Source organism: Sebastes fasciatus, chromosome 12, assembly GCF_043250625.1.
Source record: "Sebastes fasciatus isolate fSebFas1 chromosome 12, fSebFas1.pri, whole genome shotgun sequence".
NCBI classification, from domain to species: domain Eukaryota; kingdom Metazoa; phylum Chordata; class Actinopteri; order Perciformes; family Sebastidae; genus Sebastes; species Sebastes fasciatus.
The window spans coordinates 1208988-1226487 of record NC_133806.1 but is presented as its reverse complement, the minus strand read 5'-3'; the positions used below and the strand labels follow the sequence as shown (position 1 = coordinate 1226487).

General features: G+C 45.5%; 2 protein-coding genes across 5 annotated transcripts; one reads left to right on the top strand and one right to left on the bottom strand.

The window, feature by feature from the left end:
• Window positions 1-32: 32 nt before the first annotated feature.
• On the top strand, window positions 33-4077 carry prelid3a (PRELI domain containing 3A). 3 transcript variants are annotated; one of them, XM_074652505.1, is made up of 7 exons: window positions 33-271; window positions 789-911; window positions 1312-1480; window positions 2789-2878; window positions 3150-3220; window positions 3330-3432; window positions 3870-4077. In XM_074652505.1, exons 2-7 carry the CDS (start codon window positions 880-882, stop codon window positions 3918-3920), a joined length of 516 nt encoding a protein of 171 aa, XP_074508606.1. In that variant the 5' UTR covers window positions 33-271; window positions 789-879; the 3' UTR covers window positions 3921-4077. The 3 variants fall into 3 exon arrangements, with proteins under 3 accessions (XP_074508606.1, XP_074508607.1, XP_074508605.1); XM_074652506.1 differs by adding an exon at window positions 3660-3722 and having other exon boundaries at window positions 33-911; XM_074652504.1 differs by having other exon boundaries at window positions 33-911.
• Window positions 4078-5599: 1522 nt separating this feature from the next.
• Window positions 5600-13708, bottom strand: fbxo32 (F-box protein 32). Of its 2 annotated transcripts, none has more exons than XM_074652502.1 (9): window positions 13418-13708; window positions 11610-11732; window positions 11301-11350; window positions 11103-11195; window positions 8542-8635; window positions 7795-7979; window positions 7502-7684; window positions 6821-6964; window positions 5600-6720 (listed from the first exon to the last, which is right to left on the bottom strand). In XM_074652502.1, exons 1-9 carry the CDS (start codon window positions 13551-13553, stop codon window positions 6631-6633), a joined length of 1098 nt encoding a protein of 365 aa, XP_074508603.1. In that variant the 5' UTR covers window positions 13554-13708; the 3' UTR covers window positions 5600-6630. The 2 variants fall into 2 exon arrangements, with proteins under 2 accessions (XP_074508603.1, XP_074508604.1); XM_074652503.1 differs by having other exon boundaries at window positions 11610-11743; window positions 13438-13707.
• Between the last annotated feature and the right edge of the window lie 3792 nt (window positions 13709-17500).

Sequence of the window (17500 nt, the reverse complement as noted above, 5' to 3'; positions counted from 1 at the left end):
CCTGCCCAGACTGCTGCATCTCTCTCTCTCTGTCTAACTTGACTGTTGGTGTCTCTGCTGCTGCACCGGCTCCTCTCTCGTCCTCTGCTGCTGCAGCAGCTACCAGCTGATGGTTTTCATCTAGAAATTACAGGTTTCCTCTCAGTTGTTCCTGGAGATCAGAAGAGCGCATTGTGCGGTCTTTACGCATCTTTACGCATCTTTACGCAAAGGTTGATATGCGGAGAGAAGCAGAGATGATGCGCTGTCGGGACTCACTTCATTGATGGTGGTGAGCTGAGCTTCCATCATCACAGGCCCCAGTAGCCTACTACTCTCTGGTAGCCTTCTACTCTGTCTGGTAGCCCTCTACTCTGTCTGATAGCCTTATACTCTGACTGGTAGCCTTATACTCTGACTGGTAGCCTTCTACTCTGACTGGTAGCCCTTTACTCTGTCTGGTAGCCTTCTACTCTGACTGGTAGCCTTCTACTCTGTCTGGTAGCCCTCTACTCTGTCTGGTAGCCCTCTACTCTGTCTGGTAGCCTTCTACTCTGTTTGGTAGCCCTTTACTCTGTCAGGTAGCCCTTTACTCTGTCTGGTAGCCCTCTACTCTGTCTGGTAGCCTTCTACTCTGTCTGGTAGCCCTTTACTCTGTCAGGTAGCCCTTTACTCTGTCAGGTAGCCCTTTACTCTGTCTGGTAGCCCTCTACTCTGTCTGGTAGCCTTCTACTCTGTCTGGTAGCCTTCTACTCTGTTTGGTAGCCCTTTACTCTGTCTGGTAGCCCTCTACTCTGTCTGGTCACTAGAGCTAGTTCCTCTCCTGAAGATGATCCGGTGAGATGGAGTTCTGGATCTCGGAGGTTTCTAAGCGATAAGATCAAGACTTGTCTTCTAAAGATGAAGATCTGGAGCACGGAGCATGTTTTCAGGTTGGTTTATAATATTCATAAAGCAGAATGGAGTCTGTCATTGTAGGGCTATGTTGATAATTCAGTTTAAATAAATCTGAATTAATGAGACTGAAGCTCACAACGTGATGCTAGTCAGTAGTTCCAGCTGCTCTATATGGAGTGATGGTGGTCACTGTGAGTATTTAACATCAGTAGTCAGATCCATTCACAGCCAGCTTGGTCCCAGAGAAGCACACACGTTTAGTTGATTAAGCCCGTTCTGCAATAACCCTGCAGATAATGAGACATATTCCTGGACACTCTGAGACTGACTCATCTTAGATAAAGATTGACACCATATTTTAGCCAATAGTGAAACCTGACATGTTTCTTCCCCTTCATATTGTTCTGTGTTGTGTGTGTGTGTGTGTGTGTGCAGTTACCCATGGGAGACGGTGATCAAGGCTGCCATGAGGAAGTACCCCAACCCCATGAACCCTAACGTGGTCGGGGTGGACGTGCTGGATCGCAGGCTGGACGCAGAGGGACGCCTGCACAGCCACAGACTCCTCAGCACAGAGTGGGGCCTCCCGGGCATCGTACGAGCCGTAAGTCATCCACACCAACACACAGATGGATGGAAATATAGAAGAAGACAGTCAGGTGTAGGTGTGGCAAGAGTGGTGGGGAGTAGACGACCCAGCAACATCACCTGGGGACTTGCACCCCAAGACATACTAAACAGAACCTTTAATACTTCTCTGGTAAATGGCTAAGGCACACCGATCAGTTACTGATGAGGCAGAGACGTGTTTGCAAAAGAAGTCAAATATTTTATTGGAATTAATCAAAGAAAAAGGCCTAAATAAGACGGGACTGGAGCTGTAGGGAAAGAAAAGATGATTAAACAGATTAAAAACTAATATGGGGTTATTAAAAGGGTTCTTTCGTTTAACAATATCTAAAATATTACATCTGCCAGTCCAAAATTAAACTAAACTAAACTAAGCTGAGGCCACTGTTGGAGGCAGACTACACGGAGGAGAGTGCAGGTGCTACCACTTACTAACCCAGGTGCAACACAGCAAACCTCACAGTAGAACTATGGTGCGATTCATCTGTGTCCCAGAGCTCTTAACTCACATACAACAGGTGGAGGTGCCTCACTATGGTGCCTTTAGACTCCCAACAAAGTGACTCAGCTTCTGAAAGAAAAATAAATACAAAAAGAATCAAACAACCAAACAGAATAAACCCAGCTGGTTAAAAGGCAAAATAACTCAAACCAAGTAATAAACTAAATGGTCAACACTAATACTCCGATAAATCCAGAACTAAAGGGGCAAAACAAAGAGTATAAACGGGGCATAAACAGCAGCAGTGTTCCTTTAGGTCAGCCTTAAATGAAACACAAATATTAACAAGGCTAATAATGCTGCAACTTAACGTTACTGAACACTGACAACCCTCCTCACCACCACCAGGCATCACACAGCGTCGCTCAGCGGGAGCAGTGGAACCGTGGGTCAGGGTCAGGGAAGTGTCACACGATAAAAGCTGAAACCAAAAAAAGAAAAGATCTCACTAAACACATGATTTAAAGGATATTTTAAAACAGTTTCACAAACCTGCAGCAGCACCAACATCAACACTACAACAGCATGCCAGGCAGAAGCAAGACAACTCAACAGGCCCCAGGTGCCTCATATCACCACCTGGCCTGGTTAGTTAGTGGGTTGGTGGTGGAGGAGGAGTCACGTAAGAGGCAGTAGGGGAACCAACAAATTCACTGATCCTAATGCACAGGCTCCTAAACAGGGTGTTCAGGGACCTGGGAGGGGTCGTGCACATACACAAGTGAAGTGATATTTGGGCTCATTTCACTGCACTCGCTGTGTATTATTGTGTGTGTGTAGATACTGGGAACCAACCACACGCAGACGTATGTGAAGGAACACTCCATAGTGGACCCGGAGGAGAAAAAGATGGAGCTGTGCTCAACAAATGTAAGTTTCTACCAAGTCTGTCCAGTCGGCATTACAGTCACACAGTTCATTAAGCAACGGTGAGTCCAAACAGCATCACAATCTACCACTGCTGTTGGATAAACTGTCACACACTGTACATCATAATGCACTAAAATGTGCTGTATTTGTGTTCATCAACAATAAATAACAAACAATCATTCACAGAACATACAATGGTGACTTTTAATAGCAATTGCTATTTCTGTATATGCATCATAATATTCCATGTAAGTATTATTTTATCCTCCAGATCACTCTGACCAACCTGATTTCAGTGGATGAGAGGCTTCTTTACAGACCGCACCCAGACAACCCTGACGTGTAAGTACATTAAAACGTTTCACACTGTAACAGAGACATTGTGTTCTTGCAGCTACACAGTGTTGTACTGTTTGTTTGTGTCTTACAGTCTCTCTCTCTCTCTCCTCAGTACCATCCTGACCCAGGAGGCCATCATCACAGTCAAGGGAGTGAGTCTCAGCAGCTACCTGGAGGGGATGATGGCTCGGAGAATGTCAGCCAACGCCAGGAAGGTAATAAAAAGAGAACATTTGCATGTAGTCTGAACTTTGATACAAGTTCTAAAGATACTGCTGATGATGTCTTTGCATGCCTTCTAACTGGGACTTCACTGTGTCTGTTAGTTTCTCTGCAGGTCCATTAAAAGTTTCCTGAACCTCCAGTCCAAAGTTAGCGTGGTGTTCATCTGTCTGTCTCTTGTCTCTCGTTTAACCTCCTGTTTCTCTGTGTGGATCTGTAGGGTTGGGATGCTATTGAGTGGATTATTCAGAACTCTGAAACTCTGTGACATTTACTAACTCTGGTAACTCTTCTCTCTGCTTTCCCTTTGCAACCTTCAGATTATTAGAAGCATGCCACTCTGTTATTCTCTCTCTCACAACGTCTTATACTTATATTTATGTATGCATGTGTCACGTAATGCTCAGTGCTCATTTGTTTGCACACACAGGACTGCAGTTCTCCAGTGACGACTGCTTCTTTCACCCGCTACACCTCATAAACCACCGGGGACTCCCAGCATCTCGGGATCCTCTGCAGTTGGTACTTGAACCGCCGTGCAGTGGAGACTCAGACAGACGGGGAAATGCTGCTAAAGCAGAGCTGGATTTAAGGGTTGTGGGTTCAAGTCTGGAAGGTGTGGCTCAATGCTAACTCAGTACTCATCAACAGCTACTCTAATCAAGGCCAGTGAGGTGAAAAGGACAAGCTGAGTAACCTGAAGGTTTAATATTCACGGGTGCTGCTGTCAACATCACGAGCCTACCACACTTTACTGGTTTGAATATAATATTACCGCCCCACATTTCCTTTGCTCTCATGTCATATCTTAGCATACTGTGGAAGAGATGCAGAGCAGGTGAATGCACACAGAAAACAAGGTACGGTACAACGACAATATGCAACCAACTTCATAATGTTTATTTGAACTGATGTAAATGCTCTGTAATGTCAAACACTGGCAGCTCCTGTAGCAGGAGGTCAGTTTCTACTGGTGCTTATTACAGGATGTGTTTCAAGAGGCACAAACTGTAGATGATGTTTGCATGATATAAAAAAGAGGGGGGGAGGAATAAAGAAAAAAACAGTGTAGTAGCTAGCTATATATTTGCTAATGCAGCTTTAGATAGATAGTGGGAATGTACCATTACCATTGCCTTCTTTATCTGCTGTCAAGGCAACAGTATACGGTGGCACCTACTGAAGTAAGCATTGTGGGCAACGTTGCCTTAAACCAGCAGATTTGTAACGTGGTTGATGAGGAAGATGCTGATGACGTGGTCAGTAGAAAAGAAGAAGGATAGATTGACTCCGTTCGTGGGCAGAATGACTAAATGGCCTTAAAGTGATGCCTACAGGTGTATTATTGCTTTGGCAGCTGTCATTCATGCCTTTACCACTCGTACACACGATGCTTCCAAATGTCGAACCTCTCTGTAAAAAGTTACCTACACAGTACTGTACGTGCACCGCTGCAGTGGGAGATGCACACAATTACAATGACTTATGTGCTAAGTCCGATTTCTTGGAATAATAATTGACATATTTGTATAAATATTATTTATTTTAAATACATTGTGCAACAAGCAATGAATAATTGTTTCTATCGTCTGAATGTCATGCAAAAAGTTTAATTTGCTTTTTAATTTATTTATTTTTACTTGTTGTCCGGCTGCAACAATTAAAACAGAAATGACATTTTGAAACTTGAACGGTGTTTGTTGTTGATCAGATATCTCATTGTGTTGTTATACAGCAGGTCTGCCTCATTAACACTAACGCCCCACAGCTCTTCATGGTTTAAACACACTGGAGAGGTCCACTTGTGTGTGACGGTAGTGAGTCATGTTTTTAGTGTTTCATTTCTCTGCTCCAGAAAGAAACACTCGGGTATGAACAGTGATGGAAACATAATGTGTCACAGAGATAGTTTGTTGTCCTGATGATGCCAAGTACAAGCAGTACTCATATCTAGATTTCTGTTTTATAAACTACAACCTTGCAGTTCATCATTTGTCCAATAGAGGGCACAATGTAGCTGTTAGCGAGAGCCTGGCTGCTTCTTGTTCACCCCGAGAAAGAAGCTAGTGTGCATATTAAATCTGAAGATAATGTTTGACAACATAATGCTTCAGTGTGTGCAGAGAGAACAGACATTAAGATGTGCTGACTACATAGAACTGATGGTTATTTGTCTTTTATTTACTCAACAGAACGCATTGCATAGCATGTACATCATCCTCCCTGTCTGAGCAGTGATGGAGGACAGTCTGGGTCAGATTGCACCTTCACACCGATATTCCTGTTCCTCGCCAGAATCTCACTAAATAAATAAGTAAACACAATCAGCTGGGTGTTTAAACAATCATGCAGGAGGCTGCAGAAAAATCTGATGTTTCAGACGGTCAACTTTGGTATCAGAGCCTCAGATCTCTTCTGTAAAGGAGACATTTGTTGATGAAAAAAAGAAGATTACTCAGGTGCTGTTGCTATAGCAGCCGCAGCAGAACATGAACACACGATGAATAATAATAATAAAAAAGTCATATCAAATATTTATAAAAGTGAAAAACAACAAAAGAACAATAGAAAACATATTGTGGTGCGTCAACATTATCATAGAATCATCACTCCATCAATTACCGACTCCCTCGCTTCCAGTCACCATCTCTCCGGTGCTGCAGCGTCCCGGTGCCCAACTAGAACTCCATCTGAACGTCGAACACAGTTCAGCCCTCCCATGTGTAATATATTCAACAAAACAGGTTTGAACAATCTTCCTACTTCCCGTGTTGGGAAAAAAAAAAAAACTGATTACAAGGTTTGAAAACCAAAAAATAAAATCAAAACAAATTCTCCAAATTGGGAAAAGGAGTTCAAACATCCGAGGTCTGGAGGTGTGTTTACTAACCCACATTAAACTAAGACTAAACTCTGACAGCTCAGCATTCCCTTCATCCAGCGCTCCTCCGTCCACATCTCTTTCCTTCTGTCACATTCACTCGCTTTCAACCCTCCCAGATGTCTCTGCACTCGCTCAAAAGAAACTCAATTGCATAATTGTCCCGCTGCCTGAGCCCCCCCCGCTCCAGTCACACCTCCACTAAATACACATCCAGGAATTGATTGTGCCATTAAACAAAAACGATATTGTACATTTCTATGTACACTATGTACAGTCAGTCCATGTGGGTTTGAGGGGTGGGGGGGGATCAGAAGTTGAAAAGGTTGATAAAGTCTTGAGGGGAGAGGGACATGGTGCAACTGTCTGGGTTGTTGGCTGTGCAGGGATGGTTTGTGTCCTGGGAAAAGAAACAAAGACACACAGATCAATATTCAATTTGACATCAGTTTCATAGCCACTTTGATCAAAAGGTTCAAAAGTGGGAAAACAGCTCCTACCTTCCAGAAGAGGATGTGGCAGTGTGTGCAGAAGTACAGGGTGTCGCTGTATTCTTCTCTGTGAGGATAGCAGCGGCTCAGCTTAAAGTACATCTTCTTCCACTCCAGCTGACCTTTGTCCGACACCATCAGGCGCTTTCGGATCTAAAGAAGAAGTAAACAGACTTTAAGACGCGGCCCAAGGAGAGAGAAATACTTTGAGGTATCTACTTTAATGTCGGCTTTCTTGAGAATTTATTTTGTATCCGAATTCACACAAAGTAGCTGCCCAAAAGATGGAGCATCAATAGATGGAGTTTTTCCCCCCAAACACAAAGGAACCTGCAGGAAAGCTTCACTGTAACCTCCTAAAGCCTGAGAGCATCTCACTCGCTTATCAAGTGCACGCTGTTGGGCATGGTGCTAGGTTACTGTAGTGTCAGTATGCACTCTCTGTGGCCTCCTGTTTTCCAGCAGCATGTCCTGTTTATCAGAGATGCTTGACCTCCTTGTAGAGTGATATTAATGACTTGTATCAGAAAGACTGCTCTGTTATCTGATTCTACAGTAACCCGTAGGTCATGTGAGGCAGTGACGTCGTTTAAAGGACAACAAAGAAGACAACTAACCGGCCATGTATGCAAATGTGTGCCTCATTCTCATTCTATACGTATTTGGGATCATGCATTCATTTCTACATGCCTGTCTGTCTGTGAAGTGGTACTGGCAGAGCCTCTTCCACAGCAGCCGGTCCTCAGCGAGGACTCCCAGCTCGGGACACACCTGTCCCAGGCTGACCAGGTCCCTGCCGTCCGACACACGCTGCATGATGTTCAGCTGCAGACTGGCAGGAAGGTCGGTCAGACTCATGCCTGTAGATGTGGGCTGAAGGGACAAAGACATTTACATTTATTTCCTTCTCGACTTCCATCAATAGAGAACTTTCTTTTGTGAGTCCGTCTCCTCGCCTCCTTGTGTTTTGGGCAGATGCTCACCCTGTTGATCTGGATGTTGTCCAGCTGCTGGTGCCACTGCAGGATGTTCTCCATGCGGTGCAGCCAGGTGTTGATGTTCCCCACCAGGACGGACTTGCCCATGCCCTGAACGAGACCGCACAGCGAGACGTAGAGCGTCTGCAGCAGCTCCTTGATGGGACGGACGTTCTGCTGGTCATCGAGAACTGAGGAGGAAACAGAAGAACTCAATTTATTCCTCAAATCAGGACGTAAAGAGTGAGGTTTCAGAGCCTGGCTGTTACAGAGAGATTAGTAAGCTACCAGGCAAACAGCCAAACAGGGAAATATTTATTGTGAGTCATGAAAAAGCACATTGTTAAAGTGAATGTTTTGGAGTGGCTGTCCTCCTCTCCTGTGGCGTTTAGAGCGTTTGGCCAACAGGTTTCATAACGCCACCTAAACAACCCGAATCTCTGTTTAGCAGCGGGAACATTTCGTTTACACTGTGGTTCTCTGAGGCGTCTGGTGACTGTCAGTGTTTTTTACCGTGCCATTAAAGCACTAAATTCACTCCCGGCCTTCTTTACAGGTCGTCGGGGCTCATTTCCTCACCTAGTGGTGCAAACAACAGAGCGGGAAGGCCTTTATGTGTTTAAGTCTTTAAGAAAGACGAGGAGTCTGCTCCTCTGTACATTTCATCCAACAATAAAGAAAATGAAATGGACATAAAGGAGAGAGACTGAGAGGCGGACTAGTTGAGTGACTTTAAAGAGCGACGGGGCTCACCTTTCTGTATCACTCTCTCCAGAATATTCATGTAGTTCTTCTGTGCCACTCCGCTGAGCGAGGGGAGCTTGGACTTGGCGATAAGCTCCAGGAGCTAGAGAGCAGAAACAGAAAGAAAGAAAGAAACACAACATAAATTTCATCCTGTCAGCCGCAGAGACTCTCTGTTCCCCAGCCTCATTACTTAACGTTTGTTATGTTGCATTCTTACTAAAGGCACTTTGCACTCCTGACAATAAATGCTGCCTAGAACAAATTTGGAGGCGCTCCACCTGGTCATCACTCTCAACTGGAGCTGGATCCAACAACCATATAACAGCATTCTTGGCTCTGCTGATCGCTCTTGATCGGAGTCTCTTTAGTGTGGGGGGGGGGAAGCTGGTGGAAAGGTGTTGGACAACAGCCCGGCCTGTCAACAACATCAGCCTCCGCAAACAAGCTTTTAATCATTTGACTCCTGATCCTCCCGTCATGTGAATTAGCTGAATCATTTGACAGAGTGTCTCCACACTTGTGCGTCCATGCGCGCTTGTGTGTGTGTGTGTCTGCGCGCTTGTTGCCGTTGGCTAGTGGACAAACAGTTGGTGATCCAGGGTGGCACGTCTGGCATGTAACAGATGCTGTGACGTCATGGAGAAACTCAAGTTCCCCGCTTGCTCAATTCTCACCGGAGCGTGTGACCTCTGTCATCATGTTATCAACATCAACATATTGTGAGGTGCTTTCTGGTAAACCGGAGGGGAGCTGTGTGAGGAGGAGAGTTACGAGAGCTGTACAAGAGCAGGCAGAACAAACTGATTTCTGAACTCAAAGCTGGTTAATGAAAAATGTAAGTTCATTACTACACACGTCACCTACTGTAAGTAAGCATTCAGTCAAATCCGAACTGTAAAGGCGATGAGTCCGGGGGTCTTAATAATACCAAACTTTGAACTTAATTACTTCTCTCCTCCATCCTCACCCTCTCTGTCCGTTTTTACAGATTTTAAGCTTCTTCCTGGCTCCCCTCATTCTTTCCAGCTCCGTTCCTAAACCCTAATCCCATGCCCTTCTTCTGTTAGCAGCTCATCAAGTGCTCCTCTCTTTGTGGAGCAGCCGGGCAGAACAATGTGCCGTTTCCGTATCTACTTTTAGCTCCTGCTGCTCGCTAAACTGCACTTCACAGCTTGGCGTGCGGCTCGTACTTTCTCTACAAAAACACACCAAACTGTACCAGAAGCTCTGATAAAAACACGTTCATTTAAAGGTGTCTGTCTCCTTGAAATAACCTCCGTCCGTGTGCTCGGAGTAAAAGAGAGAGAGGACCTCCTGTTGTCTTCCTGTTGTGGAAGAAGAAGAACCCGATCCGTGTAACTGAGACGGAGTTAAATGAACCCGCAAATGCCATCAGACACGAGCAGTGAAGAGCAGTGAAGAGCAGTGACCTAGGACAGCGTGTCCAGACCAGACGCTAGTGTTACACAGCCATATTGTTCTTTGGGCTTTACCACACTACACTGCACTTGTTAGCTGGAACCTGCACTAAAAAAGGTCAATCCTAAACTTCAACAGAGACAGAACCAACTCTCTGTGGAAAGAGATTAAACACGTGGATCACTTGTGGAACACCAGATCGTTTTATATTCTGATATCTCAGGATTATTATAATGCTGATAGAACCTACACTTGTGTTTATGACCGTAGATAAAAACAACTAAACATGATCCTCTGCAAACTCACTGTCCGGCCACATTAGAGAACTGGTACGTCTCTTCCTGACCAAGCTGGAACTGGTGCATCTCATCACAGTTAAATAAGAGTTCAACAGAAAACTGTGACGTAGTTTAAGTGAAGGGAGGCAACACAAAAGAAGACAAGTCGGTGTGTGTGTCTGTTTGGGGGTCTGAATCACCTGACAACCACTGGGTCTGGTTTCATAAACCTGTCGGGTGGTCGCACCTCACCGCACAGCTGTCACCCCCCCAGCCCTACAGCCGCCCCCCCAGCACAGGAGAACACGACCACATGCAGGAGCTCACATGGGAGCACATGTGGAGATCTGGTTCAGTGTAGAGACACCTTGATGTGAGGGGGGGGAACGCTCCAAATTCAACCTTTGATATCCCATAATGCAGTTACATTATTGATAATGATATAAGGAATGTTGATGATGTCACATCCTACCTTTAGTGGACATTTTTCACAAAGCCATTTGGCATCCCCGGTGTGTGTACTATAAAAACAGTTTTACACGTGGACTTCAGACTCATACAAGATGTTTAAAGTGAAGGTTAGCAAATAAGAATTGATTTTAAATAATCAATTTAGGGATGCCAAATGGCTTTAGGGATCATAACAGCTAAAAAGTCCCACTTTTACCCTACCGCAAACACACACACACACACACAAATACACATCCTGGGTCGGTGTATTCACCATTGAGAGCCCCTTGTCTGCAGAGCATTGATAAGAGCCTGGCTGAAGCCTTCACACCCTCTTAACCTCAACCCTCCTCCTCAGCTACCAACAAAAACATCTCTTATTAACAACCACAGAAGAAGAAGAAAGAGATGAGGACTCACTCTGACGACGTAATTGAACCTCCTCGTGTCCTTGATGGCGCTGCAGAAGTCTAAGCGGTTGAAGGCCTCTCCCAGCGTACAATATCCGTGGCGCTGGAGGGAAAATTCAATTATGGGGTTATTAGATGGAGATCCTCGTCAGGAAAACAGAGTCTTACATCAGCGATGGATGTGAGATGAAATGAGTTGGTTAGTTACCTCCTTGGTGCTTCCTTTGTGAACATAAATCCACTTTTCTCTGTGGAAATCTGGGAGAAAGCAGAATGTTTGTATCAGCGGCAGCAAGAAGACACGATTACACAGTCACTACGGAAGTAGAGGTTATAAAAATGATGGATAATTAATCATAAACAATATTATCAGGGAAGTGAATGATCCATAACATCCTCACCAGTGTCTCCTGATAGTGTTTTTGGTCTCACTTTGGTGAGTTATTAAATGACTAAATGTTATCTTTCATGTATCTAAACAGTCAGTCAGACTGTGTGGCCCTGAGCTGTGACTCACAGGGGATCTTGGTGTTGTTGTTCATCAGGTCTTTCTTCCTCTTCTTGGCAGCCATGTCGTAGCTGAGAGAGAGCAGCAGGTTCTCCTTGTTGAAACACTCCTCCTCTTCCTCTTCCTCCTCGGCTTTGCAGAAGCTGGAAAAACACAAGGACACATATTTCATTAAAGGCATCATTTCACCAGTTTTATCTGAGCTCACAGAATCAGGCTTCATGTGCAGCACCTTTAACCACCTTTAACCACCTTTAACCTCCTTTAACCTCCTTTAACCACCTTTAACCACCTTTAACCACCTTTAACCTCCTTTAACCTCCTTTAACCACCTTTAACCTCCTTTAACCTCCTTTAACCACCTTTAACCTCCTTTAACCACCTTTAACCTCCTTTAACCACCTTTAACCTCCTTTAACCTCCTTTAACCACCTTTAACCTCCTTTAACCTCCTTTAACCTCCTTTAACCACCTTTAACCACCTTTAACCACCTTTAACCACCTTTAACCTCCTTTAACCACCTTTAACCTCCTTTAACCTCCTTTAACCTCCTTTAACCACCTTTAACCTCCTTTAACCACCTTTAACCTCCTTTAACCTCCTTTAACCTCCTTTAACCACCTTTAACCTCCTTTAACCTCCTTTAACCACCTTTAACCTCCTTTAACCTCCTTTAACCTCCTTTAACCACCTTTAACCTCCTTTAACCACCTTTAACCTCCTTTAACCACCTTTAACCTCCTTTAACCACCTTTAACCTCCTTTAACCTCCTTTAACCTCCTTTAACCACCTTTAACCACCTTTAACCTCCTTTAACCTCCTTTAACCACCTTTAACCTCCTTTAACCTCCTTTAACCTCCTTTAACCACCTTTAACCACCTTTAACCACCTTTAACCTCCTTTAACCTCCTTTAACCACCTTTAACCTCCTTTAACCTCCTTTAACCTCCTTTAACCACCTTTAACCTCCTTTAACCACCTTTAACCTCCTTTAACCACCTTTAACCACCTTTAACCTCCTTTAACCTCCTTTAACCACCTTTAACCTCCTTTAACCTCCTTTAACCACCTTTAACCACCTTTAACCTCCTTTAACCACCTTTAACCACCTTTAACCTCCTTTAACCACCTTTAACCACCTTTAACCTCCTTTAACCACCTTTAACCACCTTTAACCTCCTTTAACCACCTTTAACCACCTTTAACCTCCTTTAACCACCTTTAACCTCCTTTAACCTCCTTTAACCTCCTTTAACCACCTTTAACCTCCTTTAACCACCTTTAACCACCTTTAACCTCCTTTAACCTCCTTTAACCTCCTTTAACCACCTTTAACCTCCTTTAACCTCCTTTAACCTCCTTTAACCTCCTTTAACCACCTTTAACCACCTTTAACCACCTTTAACCTCCTTTAACCTCCTTTAACCTCCTTTAACCACCTTTAACCTCCTTTAACCACCTTTAACCACCTTTAACCTCCTTTAACCTCCTTTAACCTCCTTTAACCAGCCTGACTCTGTTTAACAGTAGAACTCTGGTTAGTGGTAGAGACAAAGGCTTTTCCTGTTAGTGCAGGTATTTTGGAGAGTGGACAGACTCAGCAGACGTTTGTTAATCCACTGACTAGTTGTGAGGTTATTAATAGCTCAGTGATTAGCCTGCAAGAGGAACATGGACACACACACACACACACACACAGAGGTTAATGGGATGGAAACAACAAGTCCTGAAGCTGCAGGCCTCCTGCTAGTCTTTGTTCCTAACAGAGTAAACACCTCCTCCTCTATCTGAAGCAGTGATGTCGCAGTAAAGACACTGTGTTCTGAGGACCAACCTGTCCACGGAGACGTTGTTGTTGTTCTTGTGGTCAGCTGTGGTCTTCTTCCATCCCTCCTCGGTTTTAACCCAGTTCTGACCCGGTGACCTCCAGTCCTGTCCGAGGAAAGGCATCCTGAGTCCGTTGAGTAGAAATAGATGTCGAAGTTAATCAGTGAATGTGTAGTTATCGGTGCGTCCTGGTCGTGTTTGTGTCTCCTGTTGTCTCCTGTTGTCATTGCGCAGCTTCTTCTTATATCCTCAACTCAGAACCCGGAAACAGACCAAGCTCCGCCCACTCTGGAAAGTTCCCCTCAACACGTGGCTTTGTTTATCAGCTGGAGGACAGCTCCTCCTCCTCCCAGTTACACCACCTCCTCCTCCTCCTCCCAGTTACACCACCTCCTCCTCCTCCTCCCAGTTACACCACCTCCTCCTCCTCCTCCCAGTTACACCACCTCCTCCTCCTCCCAGTTACACCACCTCCTCCTCCTCCTCCCAGTTACACCACCTCCTCCTCCTCCTCCCAGTTACACCACCTCCTCCTCCTCCCAGTTACACCACCTCCTCCTCCTCCTCCCAGTTACACCACCTCCTCCTCCTCCTCCCAGTTACACCACCTCCTCCTCCTCCCAGTTACACCACCTCCTCCTCCTCCCAGTTACACCACCTCCTCCTCCTCCTCCCAGTTACACCACCTCCTCCTCCCAGTTACACCACCTCCTCCTCCTCCCAGTTACACCACCTCCTCCTCCTCCTCCCAGTTACACCACCTCCTCCTCTTCCTCCCAGTTACACCACCTCCTCCTCCTCCCAGTTACACCACCTCCTCCTCCTCCTCCCAGTTACACCACCTCCTCCTCCCAGTTACACCACCTCCTCCTCCTCCCAGTTACACCACCTCCTCCTCCTCCTCCCAGTTACACCACCTCCTCCTCCTCCTCCCAGTTACACCACCTCCTCCTCCCAGTTACACCACCTCCTCCTCCCAGTTACACCACCTCCTCCTCCTCCTCCCAGTTACACCACCTCCTCCTCCTCCTCCCAGTTACACCACCTCCTCCTCCCAGTTACACCACCTCCTCCTCCTCCTCCCAGTTACACCACCTCCTCCTCCTCCTCCCAGTTACACCACCTCCTCCTCCTCCTCCCAGTTACACCACCTCCTCCTCCCAGTTACACCACCACCACCTCCTCAGAGAAACTCCACCACCACCATCTCCTCACAGTTACACCACCTCCTCCTCCTCCCAGTTACACCACCACCTCCTCAGAGAAACACCACCACCACCTCCTCCTCCCAGTTACACCACCTCCTCCTCCTCACATACACCACCTCCTCCTCCTCCTGAGAGAAACACCTCCTCCTCCTCAGAGTTACACCAGCTCCTCCTCAGAGAAACACCACCTCCTCCTCCTCACAGTAACACCACCTCCTCCTCAGAGTTACACCAGCTCCTCCTCAGAGAAACACCACCTCCTCCTCAGAGTAACACCACCTCTTCCTCAGAGTTACACCAGCTCCTCCTCAGAGAAACACCACCTCCTCCTCCTCACAGTAACACCACCTCCTCCTCAGAGTTACACCAGCTCCTCCTCAGAGAAACACCACCTCCTCCTCAGAGTAACACCACCTCTTCCTCAGAGTTACACCAGCTCCTCCTCAGAGAAACACCACCTCCTCCTCAGAGTAACACCACCTCCTCCTCCTCCTCAAAGAAACACCTCCTCCTCCTCACAGTAACACCACCTCCTCCTCAGAGTTACACCAGCTCCTCCTCAGAGAAACACCACCTCCTCCTCAGAGTAACACCACCTCTTCCTCAGAGTTACACCAGCTCCTCCTCAGAGAAACACCACCTCCTCCTCAGAGTAACACCACCTCTTCCTCAGAGTTACACCAGCTCCTCCTCAGAGAAACACCACCTCCTCCTCAGAGTAACACCACCTCTTCCTCAGAGTTACACCAGCTCCTCCTCAGAGAAACACCACCTCCTCCTCAGAGTAACACCACCTCCTCCTCCTCCTCAAAGAAACACCTCCTCCTCCTCACAGTAACACCACCTCCTCCTCAGAGTTACACCAGCTCCTCCTCAGAGAAACACCACCTCCTCCTCACAGTAACACCACCTCCTCCTCAGAGTTACATCAGCTCCTCCTCAGAGAAACACCACCTCCTCCTCAGAGTAACACCACCTCCTCCTCCTCCTCAAAGAAACACCTCCTCCTCCTCAGAGTTACACCACCTCCTCCTCAGAGTTACACCAGCTCCTCCTCAGAGAAACACCACCTCCTCCTCAGAGTAACACCACCTCCTCCTCCTCCTCAAAGAAACACCACCTCCTCCTCACAGTAACACCACCTCCTCCTCAGAGTTACATCAGCTCCTCCTCAGAGAAACACCACCTCCTCCTCAGAGTTACACCACCTCCTCCTCAGAGTTACATCAGCTCCTCCTCAGAGTAACACCACCTCTTCCTCAGAGTTACACCAGCTCCTCCTCAGAGAAACACCACCTCCTCCTCAGAGTTACATCAGCTCCTCCTCAGAGTAACACCACCTCTTCCTCAGAGTTACACCAGCTCCTCCTCAGAGAAACACCACCTCCTCCTCCTCCTCAAAGAAACACCTCCTCCTCCTCACAGTAACACCACCTCCTCCTCAGAGTAACACCACCTCCTCCTCAGAGTAACACCTCCTCTTCCTCCTCCTCCTCAGAGGAACACCACCACCTCCTCCTCAGAGTTACACCAACTACTCCTCACTGAACAAGAACTGCACTATACTGTCTACTGACTGCAATATCATTACTACTCAGGTGTAATTCATACTGTGCAATAATTTCAGGTGGAATTTAATTCCATTCTCACTGTGCAATATAATTTTTCCACTGATGCAATTTAGTTAATAGTCTGTTTATTGTCAATACTGTAAATACTGCTCTTATTTTTATACTTCCTTCTATTTCAATGGTTCATATTTTGTTTCACTTTGTTTAGCTCTTTTTTTTACTGTGTACTGTACACTGCAAATGTCCCCAATGTGGGACTAATAAAGGAATATCTGATCTTATCTGATCTTCATGGATCGATTATCAGACAGTGTTTAGTCTCTTTGTGGTTGTTTTGCATCTTTCCAGCTGTCAGTTAAAGCAGCAGCGGGTAGGAATGGAACAAATATGATTAAAGTTATTTTTATAAAATCGTCACTATATCCTGACAGTAGTACATGAGACAATCTGAAAAATAATCATGTGTCCTCCGGTGCTCCTAACGGCATCTTCAAGATTTCACAGACCAGAGGAAAACAACCAATCAGAGCTGATCTGGAGTCGCTCTCTCTGAAATGACCTGTGATTGGTCAAAGTCTCCCGTCACGGGCTAGATGTTCTGAAGCCTGAAAACAGAGCCATGAGGAGGAGCAGAAGTCTAGTTATCGCTCAGAACACTTGAATTACAATATGATGAAAGAATATTATGGGATTTTTTTCCCCAATGATGCCAAAAATATATACTGCCTACTGCTGGTTTAATGAACAAAAACATGTCAATTATGGTATTGTAATATATTAAAGGCCCTGCCATAGAAATATAATAATAGTGTTTTAATAACTCTATTTCTATGGGCTCTGCATACCCATGCAGGTATTTTGAGTTATGTGGCCAATTAGACATGTTCAGGTGTGAGTTGTGCAAAGGTACGTGTGCTAATAACAGTGATAAAGTTGTAACTTCCAAATCATTTTTATTTTTCATCTTGTGCACACATTAAAGATTAAAAATAGGAAGATTAAACATGTTGCTGTGCCTCCTGGATAAAGGGACATTTTGCATAATGACTTTTGTACATTTTGCTGGTAATATTATGTATTTTACTCAAGTAGAAACCTTGAATACCGGACTTGTATTTGTATGTATTTATACATTGTGATACTGGTACTTTAAGTAAAGGAGGTGAATACTTCTTTCACCGCTGGCTGTGACTGGGTTCATTGATGAGGAATGATCATTTATACACTCATCCCTCCCTATACACTGTGATATAACAGTGAAATCAGACCTCAAGATTATAACAATAGTCAC